Source organism: Equus przewalskii, chromosome 17 (assembly GCF_037783145.1).
Source record: "Equus przewalskii isolate Varuska chromosome 17, EquPr2, whole genome shotgun sequence".
Taxonomy (NCBI): Eukaryota; Metazoa; Chordata; class Mammalia; order Perissodactyla; family Equidae; genus Equus; species Equus przewalskii.
In genome coordinates this window covers 17913757-17940344 of record NC_091847.1, presented here as the reverse complement: position 1 = coordinate 17940344, position 26588 = coordinate 17913757, and the positions used below count along the sequence as shown (strand labels likewise).

The window sequence follows — 26588 nt, the reverse complement described above, 5'->3', positions numbered from 1 at the left end:
CGGCTGCATACAAGGAGTAGGGGCCACCACATGGGAAAAGGCAGGGCAGGGGTCCCTTGGGTCTTAGCTCAACAAAGCAAACAGATTCACATCTCTGATTAATCCTAAGATCGAAATTTCTGGATTTAAAATCATTCTGATAATTTAGGAAAATGGGAATTCTCCACCCTTAGCATCCAAATGAACTGTTTAACTCATGTGGGCTATCATTTCCACAACAGGACTTCACCTCATCCCCAAGGTCCAGTGACTTACACAATATAGTTATCTTTGGCATGAACACTGCCAAATTTGGTGTTTGGCTTCACAGTCCTCAGCAAATTATAAATGAAATGAGGCTCAAGGCAGGTGATCTGATAGCAGCAGTGAAGAAATTGTGAACGTAGGCAAAGAACCCTACAGAAACAGAAAAACGCCGAGAACCTAGAGCTGGGGTGGGGCAGGGCATCAGCTTTGAGTGTGCCCACTGCATCACGCCATAAAACAGTCACTGCCATCGGTGACAACAACATCGCATGAGCAAGAGAAGGTGATTTCCTTCTGCACCCAGAGTTTAAGAAGTCAGGAAAGTGTGAAACAGAGTTTAAAATAGTTCCATTTGAAAAAGGCCAACTTTTTCCTCTACAAAGTTTGATGCTTAAGAGACTAAGATTTAATTATTTGGAAAATGTATGGACATGGAAGACCTCATTCCTCATCAGTAATCAAGTGGACCCTAAGCAGCATCTGTGTGGCATGAAACGTGCGTAGCGCCTGCCAATCCAAAGTCGGCCCAAAGTCTTCTCGCAAACGGGTTCTGGTGATAGATATTTCATACTGAACATTGATTTCCAGAACACTTCTAAGGCTTTTCACAAAATGCTCACATGGCCTTTCAATTCCAATTAAAAAAAAATTCAGTTATTCCCAAGGGCAAGGTTCAAAAGCACACATTTCTACAGCTATAAGGGCCCTGAGAATCATAACCCCAAATGCATGGCCAGGCCGTTGCTTTTCCCATCTGTCTTTGGCGGCATTCTGCAAAGCACGGTGAAGTACGAATACTCACGGAACATGGTATAAAACTGCTGTGGGTTCAGATTCCACTTTCCCCATGGGGTCTTGTGGCCTTTAGACTGGGCGTAGTTAGCATGGTTAAACTCTGGCTCGGTTCCGAATGAGTCCAGAACTCGGAGCATGCACCTGAAAGAAGAAAGCATGGTGGGTAAAGCTACAACCTTGACCCCACAGTTCAAAAGGGAAAAGCTTTAACCCCTCCTTCAGGACTACCAAACATGGACAAATCACTTTTAATTAGAAACGCTACTGGGCAGGAAGTGAGAGGTTTGAGCATAGCTTGGATACCAAACATCTCCACTGTGACTTCAGAGTCTGGGCCATCACCCAGCAGATAGGATTTGCTTCAGGTTAGTTGACTAATCACAGAGATCGCTCAAATATCAGTGAAATACAACGTTCCGTGAAAGCTGAAATCGTGGACTGCCATGTTCACGGCTGTACTCCTAGCCAGGGCAGAGCATACTGCGTTGCCCAATGAACAACTGTGGAAGACACGAAGAACTACCATTTTTAGAGGTTGTCTGAATGTTTATGTCCTCCCAAATTTCATATGTTGAAATCCTTATCTGCCAAGGTGATGGTATTAGGAGGTGTGGCCTCTGGGAGGTGGTCAGGTAATGAAGGTGGAGGCCCAAGGGATTAGTGCCCTGATAAAAGATACCCCAGGGGCTGGCCCCATGGCCCAGTGGTTAAAGTTCTGCTTTGGTGACCCAGGTTCATGGGTTCGGATCCTGGGCGCAGACCTACTCCACTTATCAGCCATGCTGTGGAGGCATCTCACATATAAAATAGAGGAAGATTGGCAAAGATGGTAGCTCAGTGACAATCTACCTCAAGCAAAAGAAAAAAAAGAGGATGAGTGACAACAGATGTTACCTCAGGGCGAATCTTCCTCACCAAAAAAAAAAAAAAAAAAATCTCCCACAGAGCTCCCTAGCCCCTTCCATCATGTGAGGGGCACAAGAGAAGACGGAGACCTGGAAGAGAGCCCTCACTCAACCATGCAGCCACTCTGATCTTGGACTTCAGCATCCAGAACCGCGTGCAACACATGTTTGCTGTTTATAAGCTTCTCAGGACGTGGTATTTTGCTATAGCAGTCCAAACAGACTAAGATGGAGGTCTTATTCTGCTTAAAACACATGGCATGCCTTATCTCTTTCAACAACCATTCAACAGTTTCATCAACTAACTAGAGTATGTGATTGATTTTAGGTAAAGCTTAGAATCCCGCTCAATAGGCAGTGGTGACTTTTATGTATTTGATGGTAAAGGAACATTATTGCTTTCTCCCAGAGCCTGAAGAAGTGAAACTGAAAGACGTGTCATTTGGCTTTTCCACCAAAGCCTTAGAACGAGATCGGTCAAAACCATTCTACACCAATTTTTATATGACCTATAAGCTAAGAATGATCTTTGTATTTTTAAATATATTTTATTTTAAATTTTTTTATTGCAGTAACATTGGTTTATAACATGATATAAATTTCAGGTGTACATCATTATACATTTCAATTTCTGCGTAGATTACATCATGTTCACCACCCAAAGACTAATTATAATCCATCACCTCACATGTGTGCCTAATCACCCCTTTTGCCCTCCTCCCTCCCCCGCTTCCCCTCTGTTAACCACCAATCCAGTCTCTGTCTTTATGTGATTGATTGTCATTGTTTTTATCTTCTACTTATGAGGGAGATCATATGGTATTTGACTTTCTCCTTCTGACTTATTTCACTTAGCATAATACCCTTGAGGTCCAACCATGTTATCACAAATAGCTGGATTTCATCGTTTCTTATGGCTGAGGAGTATTCCATTGTGCATATATACTACATCATCTTTATCCATTCGTCCTTTGATGGGCACCTAGGCTGCTTCCAAGTCTTGGCTAGAGTGATTAATGCTGCAGTGAACATAGGGGTGCATGTATCTTTACACATTCATGTTTTCATGTTCTTTGGATAAATACTCAGCAGTGGAATAGCTGGATAATATGATAGATCTATTCTTAATTTTTTGAGGAATCTCCATACTGCTCTCTTTAGTGGCTGCACCAATTTGCACTCCTACCAGCAGTATATGAGGGTTCTCATCTCTCCACATCCTCTCCAACATTTATTGTGTTTACTGTCTTGTTAATTATAGCCATTCTGATGGGAGTGAGGTGATATCTCATTGTAGCTTTAATTTGCACTTCCCTGATAGTTAATGATGCTGAACACCTTTCCTGCACCTGTTGGCCATCTGTATATCTTCTTCGGAGAAATGTCTGATACAGCATCCATTTATGACAAAAACTCTGAATAAAAAGGGTATAGAAAGAAAGTACCTCAACATAATAAAGGCCATATATGACAAACCCACAGCTACTATCATTCTCAACGAAGAAAAACTGAAAGCCATCCCTCTAAGAACAGGAACCAGACAAGGATTCCTACTTCCACCACTCTTGTTCCACCACAGCATTGGATGTCTTAGCCAGAGCAATCAGGCAAGAAAAAGAAACAAAAGGGATCCAAAGTGGAAAGGAAGAAGTGAAACTGTCACTATTTTCAGATGACATGATTTTATATATAGAAAACCCTAAAGAATCCACTAAAAAACTTTTAGAAATAATAAATGAATACAGTCAAGTTGCAGGATATAAAAATCAACATACAAAAATCAGTTGAGTGTCTATACACTAACAATGAAGTAGCAGAAAGAGAAATTAAGAATACAATCCCACTTAGAATTGCAACAAAAAGAATCAAATACCTAGGAATAAACTTAACCAGAGAGGTGAAAGATCTGTACACCGAAAACTATAAAACATGGTTGAAAGAAACTGAAGAAAACACAAAGAAATAGAAAGATATTCTGTGCTCTTGGATTGCAAGAATTAACATAATTAAAATGTGCATATTTCCTAAAGCAATCTACAGATTCAACGCAATCCCTATCAGAGTTCCAACAAAATTTTTCACAGAAATAGAACAAAGAATCCTAAAAGTTATATGGAACAACAAAAGACCCTGAATAACCAAAGGAACCCTGAGATAAAAGAACAAAGCTGGAGGTATCTCACTCCCTGATTTCAAAATATACTACAAAGCCATAGTAACCAAAACAGCATGGTACTGGCACAAAAACAGACACACAGATCAATGGAATAGAATTGAGAGCCCAGAAGTAAACCCACACATCTATGGATAGCTAATATTTGACAAAGGAGCCAAGAACAGACAATGGAGAAAGGGAAGTCTCTTCAATAAATGGGGTTGGGAAAACTGGACAGCCACACGCAAAAGAACGAAAGTAGACCATTATCTTACACCATACACAAAAAGTAACTCAAAATGGATTAAAGACTTGAATGTAAGACCTAGAACCATTAAACTTCTAGAAGAAAACATAGGCAGTACACTCTTCAACACTGGCCCTAGCAGCATATTTTGAAGTACCATGTCTGACTGGGCAATGGAAACAAAAGAAAAAAGGAACAGATGGGACTACATCAAACTAAAAACCTTCTGCACAGCAAAGGAAACCATCAACAAAATGAAAAAAACCTACCAATTGGGGGAAGATATTTGCAAACCATGTATCTGACAAGGAGTTAATATCCAAAATACACAAAGAGGGGCAAGCCCAGTGGTGCAACGGTTAAGTGCGCGTGTTCTGCTTCAGCGGCCTGGGGTTTACCAGTTCAGATCCCGGGTGTAGATATGGCACTGTTTGTCAAGCCATGCTGTGGTAGGCGTCCCACATATAAAGTAGAGGAAGATGGGCACGGATGGTAGCTCAGGCCAGTCTTCCTCAGCAAACAGAGGAGGATTGGCGGCAGTTAGCTCAGGGCTAATCTTCCTCAAGAAAAAACCCCAAAATATACAAAGAACTTATACATCTCAAAAACAAAAAGTCTAACAACCCAATTGAAAAATGGGCAAAAGATCTATTTTTAAATGGTTAAAAAAATAAAAAGAATATTTTGTGACATGAAAATTCTATGAAATTCAATTTATAGTGTTCAAAAATAAAGTTTTATTTGACACAGCCACATTCAGTTGTTTACATTTTGTCTGCAGCTGCTTTTACACAATAACAAGGGAGCTCAGTAGCTGCAACATACCATATGACCTGCAAAGCCTAAAACATTTACTATCTGGCGCTTTACAGAAAGGGCCTGCGGAGCACTGCTTTAGACGACACAAAGAACCAGCAACCGGAGGAAAGGAATCAATCCTCAAACAGAATTTACTGATTTTGGTTACATTTATTTCATCACTCCTTCTTAAAACATTGATGGAAATTTGGCTTGTGAGTAGCTGATAAAAATTGCTCTATTATACTTCTGAATGGCTCTTAGTGGACCAACAAACATAAAAGTAAGTAAAGATTAAAGCCCTCATTTTAGAATCAGATGCTAGCAATGAGTTTCAAGTATCTGGCTCAGTTTCTTTCTTCCTTTTTCTACTATTAAGAAGTCATTCTTCCAACTTTTTAATTTTTATGTCAATGTGAAGTTTAGAAAAAAGTCCTAACACCAGATGGGATTTCCCGGGAAGAGTAATGGTAAATTAGCATTTTAGCATAATGATTTTCTCATCAGAGATGACCACTCTCTGTCTAGACAAGGAAGAGGAGAAAGAAAGAGGGAAGGCAGGGCGGAAGAGGGGAGGGCCATGACCACCAAGTGAAATACAAGCTGGCCAAAGAGAGAGTTTCCTTGTCGGGATTTCCGTCTGGCGTTCAACAAATGTGCTATCATCACAGGAGCAATTTTCACAATACACCAAGAACATGTCTTCAGTCTCACAGCCGACAGGAGGACAGAAATGGAGCCCACAGTCCAGGAAAAAGAAAGCTAGGGACCCAAGGAAATGACCAATCGTGTTTTACCTGCTCTTCGAATAACTCTGCATTCCTTTTCTCTTAATAAAAAACATTTCCATTTAACTTATTTATTTATTTGGTGGGGAAGATTGGCTGTGAGCTAACATCTGTTGCTAATCTTCCTCTTTTTGCTTGAGGATGATTGTTGCTGAGCTAACATCTGTGCCAATCTTCCTCTAATTTGTATGTGGGATGCCACCACAGCTGGCTTGACAAATGGTGTGTAGGTCCGTGGCTGGGATCCGAACCCACAAACCCAGGCTACTGAAGCAGAGTGTGAGAACTCAACCACTATGCCACTGGGCCAGCCCTAACTTATTTTTTTAAATATAGCTTAACATTTAAAAACTCTTAACTGAATTAAAAACTCAATTTAAAAACTCCTATTAATTAACTCTAACTCATATTTTAAAATAAGGTATAAAAGCAACTGGTTGGAGCCAGTGTATTTTCTTCTGAGAAAGATGGCAGTGTTCTGAAAGCAGCAGGGATGACAGCGGCAGCTCTGCAGAAGGTCGCTGTGACAGGAGGCAGGAGGAGAAGGAGGGACACACACTGCCAGGTGGGGCTGTGCGAGGTTCAGCTCCTGCCAGAGGACCAGAGCTGAGATTCAAAGATTACAGCTCTGCAGGCACAGCAGGAGAAAAGGCAGCCCTCCTCATAAGGAACCTTTGCCTTAAAGGCTCCAGCCCCTTCCACTTATTTATTAATGGACTCTGACAGACTATATTCCTCTCCAGCTTTGGTTTGTGACTATTTTTAACTTGGAGTTTTACTAGTGTTATTTTTAATTTAGATAATTAAAACAAACCCTGATGGGTAAAGCTGCCTGGTAGGAGCCAAACTCTTGAAAGCTTGGACCTTTTACACGGTGCCTAGATGTAAGCCACGTGACTCTGGGCTTCTGCCCGACAGAAGGCTACAAAACAAAAATGACCGCATGTCTCAGAAACTTGTAATTCCACATCCTTATAGGTGAAGCTTTGGTTTGGGAACTACTTTTTAGCTTATCTGGGTTGGTTTTATAAACCAGAGGCAGGGGACTGATCTCTGTCTACGGGAGGCTCAACATTATAGTTTTCCTTCTTCAATCACTTTCAACGTCTGCGTGCTTTGGAACTGTGTTTGCGATGTTAATATTTATGCCGTTGCTCTAATGTCTTTTCTGTGTCTGGAGCATCAGGAACAGACTGAAGACTTAAAAAGATATTTGCCTTGCTGCCCACGGCAGCTGCCCTCCTCCTAACAGAAGTCACTACAGCAATGCCAAATGACTCCTGGAACATTTTCTGTGCTCTAAGCCACACTATTACGGGATGGATGCTCACAACCTCCTTGTCAGGACCTACTTTCTAATTTGGAGTTTGATGTAAAACATGGTATATATCTTGGGCTATTTTTATCTCACTTTCCTGTGTGTCCTCAACGCGCAGCTAAGACCTCATCTGAAGCAAAGTGAGTATGAGTTTGCAGTACCCAGCAGTATACTAGTGCATGTAAGTATTTAATATATGTTTAACTGAATTTCCTGGGTCCAGACATGAATTATACAGAATTTAGACATATTTTTCCAAGTTCAACAGGACTCAAGGGTTTGCTCCTAAATGAAAGATCAGATGATAACTTTACATTTAATGGAATTCATACCATTTACCGATATGAATACAGAGAGCCCTGAAAATTTCTAATCTTCAAAAGGGGAAGAAATGGGCAAGAAACTTTCCAGAGGACCTGCTCGGCCTTTTGATGAAATCTTAACTTCATCACAACATAAAGATGGCAGGGCTAACATACTACAGATTTCCTGCCATATCGCTGACACAGAGTCACTAACTAGCTAATATCACCACCGTAGATGATTTATGACAGAAAGGAGGGATAAACATTACACTGTCATAAAACCCCCTCTGAGATGGTGCCTTTTCACCCAACAGGAATCAAACAGCAATCAACGGTAACCATTTTAATAATGAAATTGTCCTTTTTTAATTGACCTAAACACTACCACTGAGAATATTTTTCCATCCAAATAGCCCTTCTTAATGGTGAGGATATGTGAGTCTGGAGATGCCCATAATGCCCAGTTGCTTTTGCACATTTATCAGATGCCAGCCAATCACAAAATGCCAGGGAACAACAGCTCTGCCTTTCCTTCTTTTTTTGGCACTGTAGTTAAGAAGAAAAAGAAAAAGTTTGTTTGCTTACATGGCTTAGTAACCAAGAATAAAGATGGTTACTTCTACATAACTGAGAAAAAACGTGATGGCCTGTGATTCGTGAAGATTTCAGGGAAAAAAAACAACTAAAAAGCAGAAAAAATCTGATGCAGAAGGTAGAATGCTATCCTGGCCCCAAACAAGATTTTTGTTTTGCTTTTTTATGAGACTATATTGAGAAGGAAATGAAAAGTGCAAAGTCTCTTCTCGATCAATCCCCTTTCTCTGCCCATGAGCGTTTCATTGCCCAGTGAGAAAATCAGTGCTACTGGAAAGAAAATTGCAAGGAAATTCTACAAAATGGGCGTTTTTCCCCTCTGTGTTTTGGAGAAGATTCTTAATATTTTGAATTTTCATTTCATTTGAATTTCTAAAACACTTTCAATCTGATATAACCTTGGACATTAAATAATATTAAAGTATAAGCTAACATAAAGTGGAGAAACCTAGTTCTGGCCATCAAGGACTCATTTATTGGTTGAGTTAGGAGAACACATCAAAAAATCTCTTTACCCAATAACAACAGAAAAGAAACACATGGAAGGATTTCCACGTTGTGCTAATTGTAAGATTTTCAAGTGTGTTCTTTTAGGAAGTTCATTCAAACTGTAGGTCAATATTTACTATTAGTTGGTAAAATTGGTACTAAATTCATGATTAAGTTTATGTACCATTGACACCATTAAATAAAATGTTTATTTAAATTTATCGGAAACTTTTATAAACCATAAATAAAAGCCAGTATCAGCTGCAATAAATGGAAGATTAAAAAAAAGCATACTACTCTTCTTGAAAAAGTATTATTAAATTCAAAGTAGATACTTTTGCCTGCTGAAGTCTGAGACGTACAGCTACTCCTATTTTGTTAAAAATGCATGCAAATGTTCAAAGAAGTGTTGGAGCTCTAGAGCACCAAACTAAGGTCTTTCAGGAAGACAAACAAAATCGAAAGATCAATAAACTTCATTATATAATTCAATGACAGTGACAGGCTTGTGTACCATGTAAAGTCGTTTCAAATACTAATCATGGTCCCAAAGTCACACCCAGGGAAACAGTGAGCTCTTCTGCTAAATAATACAGACTGTGCACAGAGTGACACATGCACTGTAGTCACACTAAGCACGAGGCTTCCCTCAAGGTCCATCCATGTTGTTGCAAATGGGACGATTTTGTTTTTTTACAGCTGAGTAGTATTCCATTGTATATATATACCACATCTTCTTTACCCATTCATCTGTTGATGGGCACTTAGGTTGCTTCCACGTCTTGGCTATTGTAAATAGTGCTGCAATAAACATTGGGATGCATAGGACTTTTGGGATTGCTGACTTCAAGCTCTTTGGATAAATACCCAGTAGTGGGATAGCTGGATCATATGGTAGTTCTCTTTTTAATTTTTTGAGGAATCTCCATACTGTTTTCCATAGTGGCTGCACCAGTTTGCATTCCTACCAGCAGTGTATGAGGGTTCTTTTTTCTCCACAACCTCTCCAACATTTGTTACTATTTGTTTTAGCTATTTTCGTCATTCTAATGGGTGTAAGGTGATATCTTAGTGTAGTTTTAATTTGCATTTCCCTGATGATCAGCGATGATGAACATCTTTTCATGTGCCTATTGGCCATCTATATATCTTCTTTGGAGAAATGTCTGTTCATGTCTCCTGCCCATTTTTTGATTGGGTTGTTTAATTTTTTGTTGTTGACTTGTGTGAGTTCTTTATATATTATGGATACTAAGCCTCTGTCGGATATATGGGCACAAAGGGTGAAAGGCTGCACCTACAACACGACTGACAAACAATAATGTACAACTGAAATTTCACAAGCTTGTAACCTATCATTAACTCAATAAAAAATTTTTTTAAAAAAGTGTAGGATCCCAGCTTCCAGACAAGGTATTGCCAGCTTTCTCTTCCAAAAAATGACAAGAATACTGATGAGGGAATGGGGACAAGAAATGAGTCACCATCTCAAACGTAAGGAACACAAGAAACGACACTGTCCGTACTTTACCAAAATTGTTACTTAATTAGACAGATGAGATTGGTGTAGGCATACTGAGAGAGGAATGCTAACAAGTATTAGGGAAGGCAAAAAGGAGGCTGGACACTTGTTTTCTATTCTTAAAAGAAATCAACGAAAATAATGAACAGCGCTTGAAAGTAAAAAGTTACTGTGGAGAATATGAATTTCAATTAGGAATGAGAAATACACTCCACATAGTTCAAAAGATAATATTTGATAGCTTTTTCCTACCTGCAACCATGTAACCTTTTTTAAAAAATAAAAAGCTCTAAAAACTTCAGAACTGCAGGTGCACTTACTGGTAATGAACCCAGGATGGTCCCAGAGTTTTCTTGAATTGAGCGAGTCCCACAATATCAATATAAATGAGCTCAACAATTCTGTCTCCTACAGTTGGGCAGCCAGATCGGTTTCCCACAACCTTCTTCATTATTCTAGAGAAAGGACAGAAAAGACAACAAAAGAAAACAATTTACTGCAAGGTACTACACTTACCAACTTTAATAGGCAAATAAACATTCCAAGAAACCTTACCGGAGAGGATGGCATGGCCATTCCCAATCCACTGCCTATCCAAATTCTGCCCATCCTCCAAGGCCCAGCCAGAGCACTGATTTCGACTCTTGCAAAAGTAAATGGTAGCATGCAAACACAGCCTTTGAAACCAAGGAAGATCTGTGTCTGATTCTATCTTCACTATCTAACAGCTGTGAGATCTTAGACAAGTTACTCACTCTCTCTGAATCTTTCCTCACCCTCAAAAAGAAAAAAAAAAAAACACAACAAAACAGAACTGGACACAGAGAAGATGATAAGAGAGCAAACTCTCAGATTCTTCAGGTGGTTAAAGGAGGTATTGAATAGAAAGTGTCTAAGGTTTACAGATACTCAGTGACCCTTAGTTTCTCCCAGTCTGTCATTAGTCCAGTCCTTACTGACCTCCTAAATGTCTTCCATTTCTAGCTTCTACAAACTTCTTTCTATATTGTCTTATACTGTTTCCTAACTTTTTCTCTTATGTAAATTTTTTCCTTCTGACTAGACTATTACAGAACTGGCACTACAGTTTACACGTTTTCATTTTCCTTCCTCCCATCCATCCATCCGTCTAAACATACCCGTGTACTCAAAGAGAGCCAACATACTTGATCATATGCCAACTTCACAGGTGGGAATAAAGAACTGCTAACAGTATGTCCACTCACCCAGAAATTGAGCATCACTGATGCCTTTCCTCCCTGCTCACACCCCTAACAATCCTTCCCCACATGATGGACATTCTACTTCAGAGAACAAGCATCATAAACAGGACTCTGCTCTATAGCTCCATCCTGCCACTGATTCAGGCACCTTTCTCTTCTGTGCTTCTGGAAGGGCTAGGTTCCATATAACCAATTTGTTCCCAAGAATTTGAAAATGTTTTCTGTAAAGGGCCAGATAGTAAATACTTTCAATACTTTCATCTTTGCAGACCACACGTTCTCTGTTGCAACTACTCAACTCTGCTGTTGCAGAACGACAGTGGTCACAGATAATACATAAACAACAGGTGTGGCTGTGTTCCCATGAAACATCATTAACAAAAACAGGCAGAGGACTAGATTTGGCCCACTAAGCCACTGTTTGCTGACTCCTGCTCCGCCTTGTTTTCAGTGGTTCTCAAACTTGTCTGTGCAATGGAACTACCTGGAAGTATCAACAGATATTTATGCCTACATCCTGTCCCCAAAGATTGTGAGTTAATTAGTCTGGGATATGGTCTGGGCTTTGGGGAGCTTAAAACAAAAATCCCCAGGTGATTCTAATGTGCAGGTATGTTTGAGAACCCCTGCTCTATGTTGCTTCCATGCTTATCTTAAATAAAACATATCAGGCCCTGTCACCAGTGCTTAAAAACCTCTACACCCTTCCTCTTGACCACTAAATTAAGTCTATGCCCGACAGACTCCTAATAAGCCTCTCCTGACCTCCCTAGAAAGTAATGTCCCTGGTGCACCAACAGAACTCCCTCTATTTACCTACTCACCCATCCACTCATCCCTTCACACATTCGTTAAGTAGTTATGAGCACCCACTGTGTGCCAGGTACTGTTCTAGGTGCTGAACACACAGTGGTGAACAATATGCACAGCCTCTGCACTGCCTGTGCTTACATTTTTGGCACCCACACCTCAATTAGTACTAATCACATTGCAATTAATGTAATTATTATGCAATGTATCAGTTGTAATTAGCAAAAGATTGGCATCTTCTTGACCACATGCAGGTCATCTCTGCATATCCCATAGCAAGAACCAGCCCAGAGGAGGCACTGGAAGAATGACTGCTAAAGTCCGACTGTATCCACTTCATAGGCTGTGTATCCAACGTGCTGTAAAGCAAGCAGGAGGAAGGCCACAGGAGGCAGGATGCAAAAGGACAAGGGTGGTGATTAAGGGCTCAGAAGACCTGAGGTTAATCCAGATCTGAAAGGAGCAATCTAGTACTGTGGTCAAGAGCACAGGCTGTGAAGTCAGACAGACAGCGGGCTCAAACTCTGCCTTTCCCACATATTCTCCCTGTGACCTTGAACAACTCATTTTTGGCTTGAAACTCAGTTTCCTCATCTTTAAATGCAGGAAACAACAGCACCTACTTCCAGGTTTGTGCTAAGGACTAAAGATAAAACATGGAAAATGCTTAGTATTTGATGCACAGTAAGTGCTCAACAAATGTTAGCTGTTAATAGTCATTGTCAATATTATAGTCGTCATAATTGTTGATCCTACTGTTGTAACTCAAGCCCTTATTGCAGTTTTGGCATACTGAAATCATTTAACAAACGATAGCCGATATTATCTTACTGATATTATTGCTTTCCTCTCAACACTGCCATAATCGGGTACAGACCTCATACCTAACACAAGTGACCTCTCTGGCCATCAATGTCTTAGACAATAAAGATGGAATAGGGTAGGACATATATTGTATTAACACCCTTTCCATCTACTGAATGTTCATTCAAGGTATTTCTTCTGGAACATTTGACATATTGCACCATGCCACCTTGGCTGTTGGGTGGAAAGTCTCCGTGGGCAGTTATCCAAAAGGAGTGAAGAGGATCTAAGTATTCCTGCTTAGCCAGCTGTGTGAACCTAAAAGGGATTAAGAGAGGGCTGGAGCTCCAAGTAAACTTGAGTGAAACAGAAAACCCAGGTAGAGTTAACAGACCCAGAGTTGAAAGTTGGCTAATTGAAAAAGGATGGGATCAGGGCTTTCAGGAAATTCATTCTATCCAAATTAAATTGTCAACAGGAACCTGCCCTGTCTTAAGATTTGGAAAGCTGGATGTTGAGTAGGGAATGGTATGAATTTCAGCAAGAGACAGGGAAGTAGGAAAGTCAATAATGTTTTGCGCTGCAGATGTTGGAAGCACCTGTAATAGCAAAGAATAAGCTCCTTAGTTTGAATTTTCTGGCATTCATTTATGAAGCCTCTGGAGCCTGTCGATACAATGAAAACATATTATCCTTTTCACACTGTATGTATTTAGCTCCTGAAAATAATCTTCTTATCTCCTGTTTAGTGAATTATCACTTTCATTTGCCTCCACAAGAAATTACACACTAATAGAGGGCTTTAAGAGTTTACAATTTCTTTTTTGTATTGTGATTTTAAAATTGAAAAGTAATCTCCTTACTCCTTGAGCTCAGCCAGTGAAGCTGAAATCCTAATGTCATGGCCCAGTAAGTACAGAGATGTAATTAAATCACTCCACTGAACTAATTCACCAAGAGGGCCACCGCTGAAAGCTGTCTCTGCAATCTTAAATCCAGATTCCTTCGTCAGGAGTCCCAGGTGCACAAGGACCTGAAAAAAAGCAAAGAAGGGGCATTTACTGATTCCCATTGAACCAAGGACAAACTCCTCAGTCACATACCAAAAACCCATCAACCAATTCTAAAGGCATGTTTACGTTCTCAATGTGGGGTAAGCAGTTTTTCTAGAAGGTAAAAAGAAAGAAAGGAAATGATTTTTCATTGTTGTTTTAGAGGAAAAAAGTCATTACTTCCCTTGGGACAGTTATGAGCATGAGTTATAAACAGATAATCCTGCTTTTAAAAAGCGGGAGATATTTGGAAAGTCAGATTTTAAGGGAGAGTAAGCCAGGACAATAAAATATCTTTTAACAATATTGAGGTTTTTTCCACAGCTGGAATGTTTTTAAGCTTTTAACAGCGAAAATTTCAAACACATACAAAAGCAGACATGACAATATAGTCAATTCCAATGTAGTCATCATGTAACTTCAACAACCGTTAACTTATGACAAATCTTATTTAATCTAAACCTCTCATTTTCTCCCAACTCCTCCAGCTTATCTGGAAGCAAATCCTAGACATCACATCCTTTCCTCTGTAAATATTTCAGGGTGTATCTCTAAAAGACATAAATATTTTAAAAACATAACCGTATTTAAAAATGGGGCCGGCCCAGTGGTGCAGCAGTTAAGTTCACACGTTCTACCTCGGCAGCCAGGGGTTCGCCAGTTCAGATCCCGGGCACAGACCTACGCACGGCTTATCAAGCCATGTTGTGGCAGGCGTCCCACATATAAAATATAAAACAGAGGAAGATGGGCACGGATGTTAGCTCAGGGACAGTCTTCCTCAGCAAAAAGAGGAAGATTGGCAGCAGATGCTAGCTCAGGGCTAATCTTCCTCAAAAATAAATAAATAGATAAATAACCATAACATCACTATCCCTCCTAAAATAGCTCTTAATTCCTTAATATCATCCAAAATCCAGTTAAGGTTTACATTTCCCTCAACTGCCCCTGATTCTTTTTTTTAAGTACAGTTGTTCGAGTCAGAAGTCAAAGTGCATAAATTATAACTACCTATATATCTCTTAGCCTTCTTTAACTTATACTAGTCTCCGATTATCCTTTTTTTTAGGGAAGGAGGAGCCTGTAATTTATCAAATTACAAAGAAATTGGGTTGTATTTCCAGCAGAGACTCTCACATTCTGGATTTTGTTGATTATATTATAGATTCTTCTGTCCCCTGTGCTTATGGTAAATTAGTAATTAGATCTGCAGACATGATCATATTCATATTTACTTTTTTTGGCAATACTACTTCATAGGTGGCGCTGGGTACTTCCATTGGTGGGAATAATATCTGTGTGTCTCTGCTCTGTGATGTTAGCAGCTACTGATGATCATTAACTAGATGCATTAATCCATCAGCGGTTGCAAAATGGTGATATTCTGTCATTCCTTCTGCATTTATTAGCAGGAATACTTCTATCAAGAGAAACTACCTGTTGTCAACTATTTGGTTACCCTGAAGTACGGTTTACACAGGAAACACCTGGTAAATACTTGATTCTTTCCACTTTTTTTTACCAGTTTCCAAAATAATAGATTTGTTCTCTAGTATACTGTAATGATAACCAATGAGGATTTAAAAATATATATTGTCATTATAAAGTCATGGATATAAATATATTGGATGTGTTTCAAAATAAACTGTAGTTACTATTCTTACTGATGATCAAACTGTCTCATCTTGGCCAGTGAGAGGCTATTCAACTTGGCTCCTATGTTCTTCTGACATAATCCTAGTAGTCTTTGCTAGTTTCTTTGCTCTCTGGTATGACAAGATGTTCCAAGCTCATCATGCACAACTTCTGTCTCAGACCTTAATCAGCCATTTTTCCAAGAACCTCTTATACCATTTAGCAGAAATGATATTGAAAGATGCATAAAACCGAATATGTGGTTGGTTCATGTGTTTCCTATTCCTTGTGATTTTTAGGTATTGCTTTTTTTTGGTAATTAAATTTTCTTTTACACTTATGTAAAATGATTCCAGTATCAAACCTGCAAAGACAGATATATTCAGAGAAATCTAGTTTCTATACCCCTTGCCTCTATACTATTCCCTCCTGTACCTTATTTGACCTTTTTTTTTTTTATTGTGGTAAAATACACTTAACACAAAATTTACCTTATTAACCATTTTTAAGTATGCAGTTCAGCGGCGTTAAGTACATTCACATTGTTGTGCAACCATCACCACCATCCATCTCCTTTATTTTTAATTTTATGGCTTATCACCCCATTTAAAAAAAAACAAGCAAGAAGCATATATGTATACTATATACATGCTATATATGTGTGTATATATGTGTATCTGTACGTATACATGTATATATAGATATAGATAGATCAATTCTCTCTCCCCTTAAAAATAAATTTCACAATTCTCCACCTAACATTTCTTCACCGACCAAGACATCCTGGACGTTACTCCACAGTATTACATAGAAATGCTCTTCATTTCTTTTTACAGTCCACCCACATCTCAGACCACATATTCTTCCCTAGAGGACCGCAGGGTGCCAGGACGTTGAGTCCTGCTGTCTCATAAACTCCAGGCATCTAAGTAAAACTGATCCATCAACTGTGATTTGGGGTTTTGCCAGTGTATTTGTATTTTCTTGTTTGAGGATATCAAACTAGTTGAATTAGGACTACCAGACTCATTTTTAATCTATTTTTAGATACAGGAACAGATTGTTTACTTTGCTCAGTTGTTCATCATCAGAATAGTTAAGCTAAACCCATGGCCAGCTAATCTCTAACTAACAGGGTATAAGAATTTCCACGCTCAGGGATATTCTAGAGGTTTCTAACCAAGCATTTCCTCATGAACTTGAAACAAACGGGCTCAAGTTTAATTTATAGTATCTCTCTCTCAGAACATAAGCAAAAGCACCAACCGAACAGAGCAGCAATGGAACTCTCCAGTGGCCCAAAGCCCAGAATTGGCAAATACCAAAAACATGAAATTATCACAATGAGGTACCAGGAAGTTCTCAAAGGTTTTATTCAGGTAAAGAAAAGAAGATTAAGTTTCCTGACACCACTGAGAGTGACAGTCAGATGGTTCAAAGGAAAATCTTTACAGGCAGATATTCTGCTTGGCTTCCCCCAAGAAACATGTGTGCTGGTCCCTGCTAAGTTAAGATGATTGTAATTGGGGAAAGGAAAAACCCAAAAATGGCTGTACAAGAGACTGAACAGATTCACCCTGAGGGAATATCATTTGAGACATGACATTTCTCTTAGTCTTGTTTCCAAGCAAAATCAAATCTTCAAAGAAAACTGGCATCTAACCGAACTGAATTAATTAGAAACCCACTTTTTTCCGCTTTCTCGTCGCAAGATTCTGCTTCCCTGCCAGGGACTTGATTGCTTGGATCCAGGCATCAGCCATTCGCCGGATGCGCAGTCTCATCCACCGGAATTCTTCATGCTTTTTCATCATACTGTAGAGAAGATTAAAATCCTTACGAATTTTCGCCTAGAAACAGAAAGTTAATAAAAATGAATTGAAGATAAAAAGGCAGAAAGCATAATGGTCTTCACGATGTGACATTTCAAAACTTGAAAGAGATAGTCAATTAAATACAGGGCTTCAAAGTGAGTCTTGTCTGCTGCTCAGTTTTACGTTACAGTCCCAGGATTGCAAACGGAAGAAAAGGCCCCAACTGCTGATCTCCTATAAGGCACATCATTAAAAAATTAGAAATTGAGAAAGGCAGCACAGTCATTGCAAAGCTGTGAGCTATGTTAAAATGCATTTTTTTTTTTTTACAAGAGTATGCTTGATGTACCTTGAAATTCTCTGCACCCCAATTTACCGGCCACTTCAATCTACTTCAGGGCAGCGGAGTCTTGGGAAAACTGAAGTCAACTCTTAACAAGCTACCTGGTATTGCGTAGGTTGCCAAAAAGCCTCATTCTATCTACAAAGTTAAGTAGGAAAATAAATGCTCCTCTTCCAGTTTGGTCCCCGTCCAAACCAACAAAAGTTCATTATTTTCTAGGGAATGTAAAAGCCAGGAATAACATTTTCCTACCAGAACTGAATAAAATTTAAAATTCAAGCCAGAATAATTTAAAAGTCAGGAGGAACATTTTTGTAATATAGCTGGATACAACCAGTGACTGAAATAACAAAGAAAAATACCAACACTAGTATTTATTTCATATAACATCTAAAACGTGCTGAGTCCATCTTTTGGCAGTCACCACAGTTCACCCTGAATTCTCATCTGATCGTGCTCCGCCTTGAGTCATCCATTTCCCAAGATTCCCATGATCTAAGAAAGGGCAGCAAACTATGGCTCTTGGGCCAAATCCTCCTTGCTGCCTGTTTTTGTACACAAGCTTGGATGAGAACAAAGCCACACCCATTCATTTATGTATTGTCTATGGCTGCCTTCTGTGTTACAAGGTCGGAATTGAGTAATCGTGACAGAGAACTTACAGCTTGGAAAGATGAAAATATTTACTATCTGGCCTTTTACAGAAAAAGCTTGCTGATCCCTGGTCTAAAGAATGAAGACTTAAGCTTTTAATGTGGCATACAAAGCCTTTCACAGTCCCCTACCTACCTTTCCAATTTCATCTTCACCTCAGCTGATCCAAACCCCAATGGCCTTGACCACTGAATCATGCTCTACTCTCTGAAAATGTCAAGCTCTTGCACATACACCTTTCCCCCTCACATCAGAGACATCTTTCTCTCCTTGACCTAGTATGAATTCACTCATCATTTTAAATTCAGCTCCAGTGCCAGCTTCTCTTTGCAATTTCTCCTAACCCCTGCAGGCTGAGATCACCAGCTCCTCATTAATTTCCACAGGCCTGTGTTCCAGTGTTGACACAGGTATGGTCATTACTTACAACCATCACCCTCATTAGATCACTGAGCACCTCCACATCAAGCACCAGGTCTTACTCATATCAGCAGCTGATGACTTGAGAACTCTCAGAGAACTGCTGAATAAATAAATACATGCTAAGTGGTTGACTGATTTGGTCACCCACATTTCCAAAGGACTGGGGACAGAAGTTCTTCCGTTTACCACCATTTCAGATTACAGCTAGCATTTCCAGAAGACTCCACATGTATCACTTGGCATCAGACCCAAATCACAAGCCTAGAAAGAGGTTTCCAAAATCACTTACCACTGAATAGTCATCAGCTTCTTCGACGGGATTTTTTGCTCTCCAAGGTAAATGAGGACACCAATTTTCAACCTGAAAAACATAAATCAGAGACACTAAGTCTACTGGTTCATCTGTAAATGAATTAACGTGTGCACAACGCACTGAGCACAGTGTCTGGCTCACAATACACTCTTTACTTAAGTAGGTTATGATTATTTTTAGTCAGACCCCCACACACTGTTAGCCAGCAATCCAGAGACAGATGTCCTTTCAGATGAAAGAATAATCAGCAAAGGTCCCAAGGAGCATATGATTATACATCTGTCCTCCACAGTGCTTTACAGCGAGTGACTCCTGAATCATTTAATCCTCACATTTTTATACCAGAAGGAGAGGCGGGTCTCACAGCAGAACGGTGAAAGACTTTGAACACTGCCGCAGGGGACTGAGAATGTAAAGGTGCCTCTCTGAGACTCAGGACCAGGACAGGTACGATTCATTACCTGCTGTGGCACGTCTGGAAAGGACACAGCATGGCATCCAAGCCATAGAACTGAATCACTCATCTCGGAATTAGGAACGCGGCTGACAGTTTAAGGCCAATTGATCAAGGCTCTCCCTCATTTTCTCGCTGTTCACTTCATACTATCTCAAGGAATAAGATGGTAAAACCTATCGGAGAAAGAGATGAAAGGAAAAAGGGAAAAAAAAACCCTCCGTGATCTTGTGAGAGCCATTCTGGAAGATGGATTGTTCTGTCGATGAACTATAGAGAGTCAGGGGGAGGAGGAAAGAAAAAAAGAAAGGCAGCAGATTTTATAGGAATTACTTCAAACAAAGGTTACCCAAGGAAATTAGGCAAATCCAAAATTTCTAGTAAAGGAAAGATGAAAAATGCATTGAATAATATTGATGTCTGGCTTCTTTGTTCAAGCTAATCACACAATTCCAAGATAGCGTGTCACTCACTTGCTAATATATAATGAGACTTTAAAGATGGCTAATAAACAGCCATTGGAAATAATCTTTCTATGGCCAGGTGGACCTGTAAAAATGAACAGAGCAAGACGGTGGGGAATGTCCACGGAGGGTCACTGAGACGGCAGGAGCGTGTGTGAGACCATAGCCTTGGGGTCAATAACGCAGAGTCAGACAAGATGGTCTTTGCCCTCCTGCTCTGGATGAGTTCTCAAACACACACAGCAGTTTCACTAATTTAGAAATGACTCTTGATGTAAGGTGATTTTTACCATGACCAAAAATAATTGAGTGGTTTGCATAAAACCCTCCGCCACTGCAGTGATCTGAAAGCAGTCAGCAAAGCTTGCAGGAGGGTGGGATCCCTGGTCAGGAAAAGTGCGATATTCCCTTTTTCTTCCTGTGGAGTGAAATTAGATTTCACCATATTTGTGAATGACTTCAGGGACTCCAAAGAGCTCCCCAGAAGGAGAGTTGAAATGAGTTTTACTCATAAAAAAAGAAAATACTAACTTGCCTTGGATGCTCAAGTCTAATTACTGAGACCTTATAGCGATATCACCATGAAAGGCAATATCTGGAGTTCCACAAATCAAAAAATGAGGGGAAACCAGTAGAAAAGAAGCCTGTGAGTGGATGAAGCCTCAGCTGCTCCCAGCACCACTGCGCACATCTGTTCTTTGTATTCTTACACTCGACTGAATTATTTAATTCAAATTAAATTTTTGTAAATAGACTCAATAAAACATTGCTAAAAAGCTTATTTATAACATGAAGGCCTCAAAGGGACTGCGGACCTTCAACCCCACACGAAAAGGATGAGGATGAGCAAGCAGTGTACAGGTTTGAAGTCAACCTCACACTGAATAACTAACTAAATTTACACACCAACACGTCAGGATGAAAAATTCCCCAAAAACAGCATGACAGAGAAAGAGGAAACAAGACTGTGAATAAAGAAAATCAACCACGAGGAGAGACGTGAGTAAGACCAGCTATTGACAAAGGACAGTACATTCCCTCCTCGCTCCGCCACTCTAAGAAGCACCTTCCAAAACTCCCTGTAATGAAAATACGGTCCAAGGTGACCTTCTAAAATACGACTGCCCTACAGAACAGGCAAGACTTTAATTCCTCTTTGAAACTGATCATTTATCTCAGTTTTTGTTACTCTAAATCACTGGATAATACCTGGCAAGTCTTCAAGGGCATCCTTGAAGTATGGAAAATACTGTCAGTCTATTTTAGTTTTAGCAAGAAATCTTACCATGACATATTCAGTCGTAATGGAGGAAAAACCAATTAGGAACATCCTGACACAGAAAGGGGATGGTGGTTTTTTAAGGTGGTTGTTCTTGTGCACAGTCATAGGATAACAAAATAAATTATACATAAACCAATTCCTCCATGGGGAGAAGGAAAAACAAAAACATTTCTTTCGGAAACCTCAGAGGATTACCAGGATTGGAAGGGAGCCAGCACTGGCAACAGTGCCAAGTGCCGAAACAAACAGCTCTCAAATGATCAACATTTTCCTAAATAAGAGCGTCATTAATAACACTCAGGGAAAATCTTGCTCAAGGCTAATAACTCAACCTCCTAAGCCCCAACTTTGTTTTCTGTCTCATCCACCCAGGCTCCTTGACCGAGTTTAACCCCCCAGGCCAGCACCCTACTGAGACAGGCGGACCCCAGAATGAGGCCACCACGTTCTGATCTGGAAGCTCTATTTCAAATCATTCTTACCACTCTTCTTCTCCTGCCTCTCAGAACCCTAGTGCCCTACATCTGCCTGTGGTCACCTTCCTTTGCCCACTGTCTTGGCCACACTTTCCCAACTGTGGCCCCTGGTGGCCTCTCTCAGACAGGATTCTGTATTTGCCTTGAGAGCAGGCACACATGGCTGTGTCACTGGACCCTCCCACTGTCCACCCTGCCCCGCCCGACGTCTGTGAGCTGGCAAGACCTGCAGCAAGCCCTGTGCCAGGGAAGGGGCTGGACAGCCTTAAAACAGCTCACAAACCAGCACAGTAAGTCTAAGAACTGAACACCGTCTGAGATCACGGAAACACGCACACAACAATCAGAGGAGCAGAACCAATACCTCCCATGCGAAGGTAAAACTTTTTCGATAGGAGCTAATCTTTTTAGTGCACTAGCCTCAGGCCACAAAATGAAGAGGCAGCAAAAACAGAAAAAGACCAGCCAAGTCAGATCTTTGGAACATTAATGCATATTCCACAGAGAGGGCCCTATAAATCACTTTTCTTGAAGGAGGAGATATGAAATTAACCAATTTGATTTTTGACATCCCTCCTCCCAATGATTTATTTAAACTCCTTTGACCTGAGAAGGTTTTGCAGCTTAATCATGTGCAGCGTGAATCAAAGCAAAGTCCCTCAACAGAGCTCAACCAGGTCACACCTTCCAGGTCCACAGAATGGACAGTTCATTATATTTAAGAAAAAAAAAACTGCAGGTAGATAACAAATACATCTCAAGTTGGAATTGAAAGGGGAAAAAGAAGTAATAAAATTTCTGCAGAAACTAGTAGGAGATTCAACATATATATGCATGGATTTAGGCATAACTCTGTAGCAACACTCTGTTCTTTCGCAAGAATAACAATCGGGCTTGGTTATGGCCTCTTCTCTCGCGATTAATGTGAAGTGTTTTTCTCTAATGGATCACTGACATATAGAATTTCATGCCGTATTTTTCAGACAGGAAGCACAATCAAAACTAAATGAGAAAAACACATTAAGAAAAGTCTGAGATTATTTCTGGATGATGACGTTATGGGTTCTTTCCCGTAGTTTGTATGCTAATCTGCACATTATCATTTTTTTTACAATGAACATTTATTAACAGAATAATTTTTAAAGGAGTTACATTATATAAGCATACACTCATTTACTGAAGGTTTACAGTATGTCAAGGGCTCTGGGAAAAAACAAATGAGCTTGCATGCATTCTATCCCTTAACCCTCTGGAGTGCCCGATGACATGGGTACCGCTGCCAGGTCACAGGTGAGGAGTCATGACCTAGAGGGGTTGAGGACTTGCCAAGATTAGCTCACCGAGAGCAGCAGGGCTGCGTGACATGAGGTCTGCCGCTTCCCTGACCAGGACACGTCAGAGCCACCTTAAAGGCCAAGTTTAGTGGAGGACAAGAGAGCTGTTGAGTGGGGAAAGAGGACTAAAAATGGATTCTAGGCCCAACTGTATAAACAACTAGGCATATAACCTCACACCATGTGGCTTTCAGGTTTTCTCATCTACAAAAGGACCAGGTGACCTCTTAAAAATTACATTGCGCTGAAAGATTCAAAAAGATAATTTTACATCATCCTGTCAGGCTAGTTGGTTACATTTCAAAACAACACAGTTGACTATAGCTATCTATTCACTTGATACAATGCTTATACATACATATGTACATATACACACATATATACAGACACAGATATTTGTTATACTGATGACATATCACAGGAAGTTACTCATTAAGGGATATGCTTTAAAAAAAAAAAAAAAAAGACTTCTCTAACCCACTCTGACCCCCACCCACTCCCCTTTCCAAAGTTTCAAAGAGGAAATGCAAATGGTAAAAGATGTCTACACATGAAAGTGGTTCAGCTATCTAGACTAGTCCTCTGCACCAAACACTTGAGCTGACTGATACTCTGTGAAATTGCTTGTTAGAAATGGCTGTGCCTGGGGGGCGGGGCCAGGAAGGAGGAGGATAAGAATGAAAGCTATACCGTACTATGAGCCATGCACTAGGATGAGCACTTTACACACACTGTCTCATTTGGTCTTCAAATAATCCTCTGGGAAAGGCCGCTTATCATGCCAGAGGAAGACACTGCACAGGCAGGACCCATAGCTGAGGACTGAAGCGCTGTCTGTCCCCACCCAGGGGCCCTGTGCTTAATCATTATGCAACATCCATAGAAACCAGACATTGGTTTCTGCAGTCCCATAAGCAGAGTCTAGTCTTCAATATTAGAGTATTATTGCCTAAATCTTCTCTATAAAATCCTTCAAAAGGGTTTCCTATGCCCTACTCTGTGGCAGTACTGTAACGGCAATGACAGTAATGACAACTCCCTGCTTGCAAATCTTGCCCAACCATCTGTTCTGTGAGCAAGAGTGATGGTTTTAAAGCCCAAATTGGATCATATCCTACACGAGCTCAAACTCCTCAGGGGCTTCTCCTTGCACTCACAATAAAACCCAGAATTTACACCAAGATCCTAAAGAATCTGACCTCACCCTTTACACTGCCCACTTCACTCACCCTGCCCTACATGCTGAGCTCATTCCTACTCAGAAGGTTGCCAGATTTAGGGTGGGGAAAGGTAGGAGGTCCAGTTAAATTAGAATTTCAGATCAACACTGATATTTTTTTAGTATAGGTATGTCCTAGGCAGTATTTATCACATACTTATACTTTAAAAAAAAAAAATCATTGTTGGGCTAGCCCCGTAGCCTAGTGGTTAAGTTCAGCGCACTCTGCTTCAGTGGCCCCAGTTCAGTTCCCGGGGGGTGGACCTCCACCACTCATCAGTGGGCATGCTATGGCGGCAACCCACAGAAAAAATAGAGGAAGATTGCCACAGATATTAGCTCAGGGCAAATCTTCCTCACCAAAAAAATCACTGTTTACCTGAAATTCAAATAGCACTGGGTATCCTGTATTTTCCCTGGTAACCCTACACTTGGGGCTTCTGCATTGGTTATTTTTTCCACATGAAACACTCTTCTTGCAAGACAGTTCATGCCTCCCTCCCTTACTTCCTTCCACACTACACTCCAGCTTCTCCTTGGAGCAGCTCTCTCTGACCTACTAACCTGGCCACACCCTTCCTCGACTTCATTATTCCTTGGTGCACTCCCTACTTGCGGAAAATATTTTAGGTTGGCTCTTGTTTGCTGCCCCATCTGAATGTAAGCTCCATGAGGACAGAAACTCCAACTGGCCTGTTCAGAGCTCTTTCCTCAGCCCCGAGAGCAGTGCCTGGTGCACAGTGCTCAATTATTATTTGTTCAAAAGTGAATTAATCAAAGACATGACTGAGTACGAACGATATTCACAATAATGATACTCTCTTCCATTTATGTGGCAGTTATCCATTTCATCTTTTTACTAGAACCTTTCAACAATACACTGAGGCTAGCAAGGCAGCATTTACCTTGATCTCAGTTAGCAGAAACAGACTGAACACTCCAGGGAATGCTCTAGGCCACACAGGCAGGAGGTAGATGCAGACAGGCAATCAGGGCTTCGAGTGTTTTCTATGATACTGTACTGCTGCCCTCTACCACGAGATGCAGGAATATTACAAACAGAAAGCACAGAACTGACCATGTGCAAGAGAGAGCGCCAAGGACTGAGGCGATCCACGCTGGTTTTGCTCAGAATGTTAGGGAAGGGGCAGAACTTAAAGAGAAACTGCAGTAAATTTTCAGTGTGCCACAAAACCAGTGGGGTTCTAACGAGAGGACATCATAGAGATTAAAAATCCACCCCAAATTGCTGTAGGAGGAGAAACGTCAGTTTTCCTTTACGTAGAAGAGACAGCAAATGAATTCCTCTGTAGCCAACCACAGGATAACGCACAGAGATGCTTCTTGTTCCAACTCCCACTAGGCACACTGCCCCGGCACACTACACAGCAGCGAACCTGGCCATCGGGTCTGCATCCACACGGAGGATACTTCCAGAGCCAAAGTAACCCAATTTATAGAGGGTGACATTCTAGAGGCCAGGGATAGAGTTCCTTTTTCTGTTAATGCACACTTTTCCCTGAAGTGTAGATCCAGGCACATAATGCTAAGTGATAATGAGAATAAAAGATGGGCAAGAAAGCTGTGCCTTCTAGTATAATTGGCACATTCCACTCTAACAGTCTAATCTGATCCCTTCTACTGTCTCATAGATATAATATCAAAGAGGATGACGCTAACATGGTTAATAAGTGCTCAAAATGCCCCTGCTTCATGCCTCAAACTTAAAGTTTCAACAGATTTTAATGGTACAAATTTTACAATAATTTTTTTTCAAGATTAGAAAGGTGATAGCTGGGAGAGGTTACTCACTCAGAACAAACAAAAAAGCTATCACCTATTTTTTTAAAATGCATTAAACAGAATCATTCACTCAATAAATACATGTAGCAGGCACCATTATACCAATGAACAAAATAGACAAAAATCTCACTCAAGATTACTGTCACCCCAGGACCTTTGCACTTATTGTTCCCACTGCCTGCTAAATACCTCTGCCAGATACCTGTACTTCTTACTCTCTTACCTCCTTTAAATTGGTGCTCATACATTATCCTGTCATCTTCTCAGTTGGGCATCTCCTGATCACTCTATCTAAAACAGACACCATCACTCCTCAGGAGGAT

At 40.4% G+C, this 26588-nt stretch overlaps 1 protein-coding gene and 1 long non-coding RNA gene across 9 annotated transcripts in view; one reads left to right on the top strand and one right to left on the bottom strand.

Moving 5' to 3' along the window:
* The window catches only part of MGAT5 (alpha-1,6-mannosylglycoprotein 6-beta-N-acetylglucosaminyltransferase), a 334592-nt gene that overhangs the window by 108812 nt on the left and 199192 nt on the right, over nucleotides 1-26588 (bottom strand). For all 6 annotated transcript variants that reach the window (XM_070581231.1, XM_070581232.1, XM_070581230.1 and 3 more), the window contains 5 exons: nucleotides 19210-19281; nucleotides 17375-17536; nucleotides 13863-14032; nucleotides 10483-10617; nucleotides 1049-1182 (listed from right to left, as the gene is read on the bottom strand). In XM_070581231.1, the coding sequence (XP_070437332.1) occupies nucleotides 1049-1182; nucleotides 10483-10617; nucleotides 13863-14032; nucleotides 17375-17536; nucleotides 19210-19281 (673 nt within the window). The remainder of the gene's footprint in view (nucleotides 1-1048; nucleotides 1183-10482; nucleotides 10618-13862; nucleotides 14033-17374; nucleotides 17537-19209; nucleotides 19282-26588) is intronic.
* LOC139076774 (uncharacterized) overlaps nucleotides 22121-26588 on the top strand; it is a 48306-nt gene continuing 43838 nt past the window's right edge. For 2 of the 3 annotated variants that reach the window (XR_011528710.1, XR_011528708.1), the window contains exon 1: nucleotides 22150-22286. This is a non-coding gene — a long non-coding RNA (uncharacterized lncRNA). Of the gene's footprint in view, nucleotides 22287-26588 lie in introns of all 3 variants that reach the window. The other variant, XR_011528709.1, reaches the window with a different exon arrangement.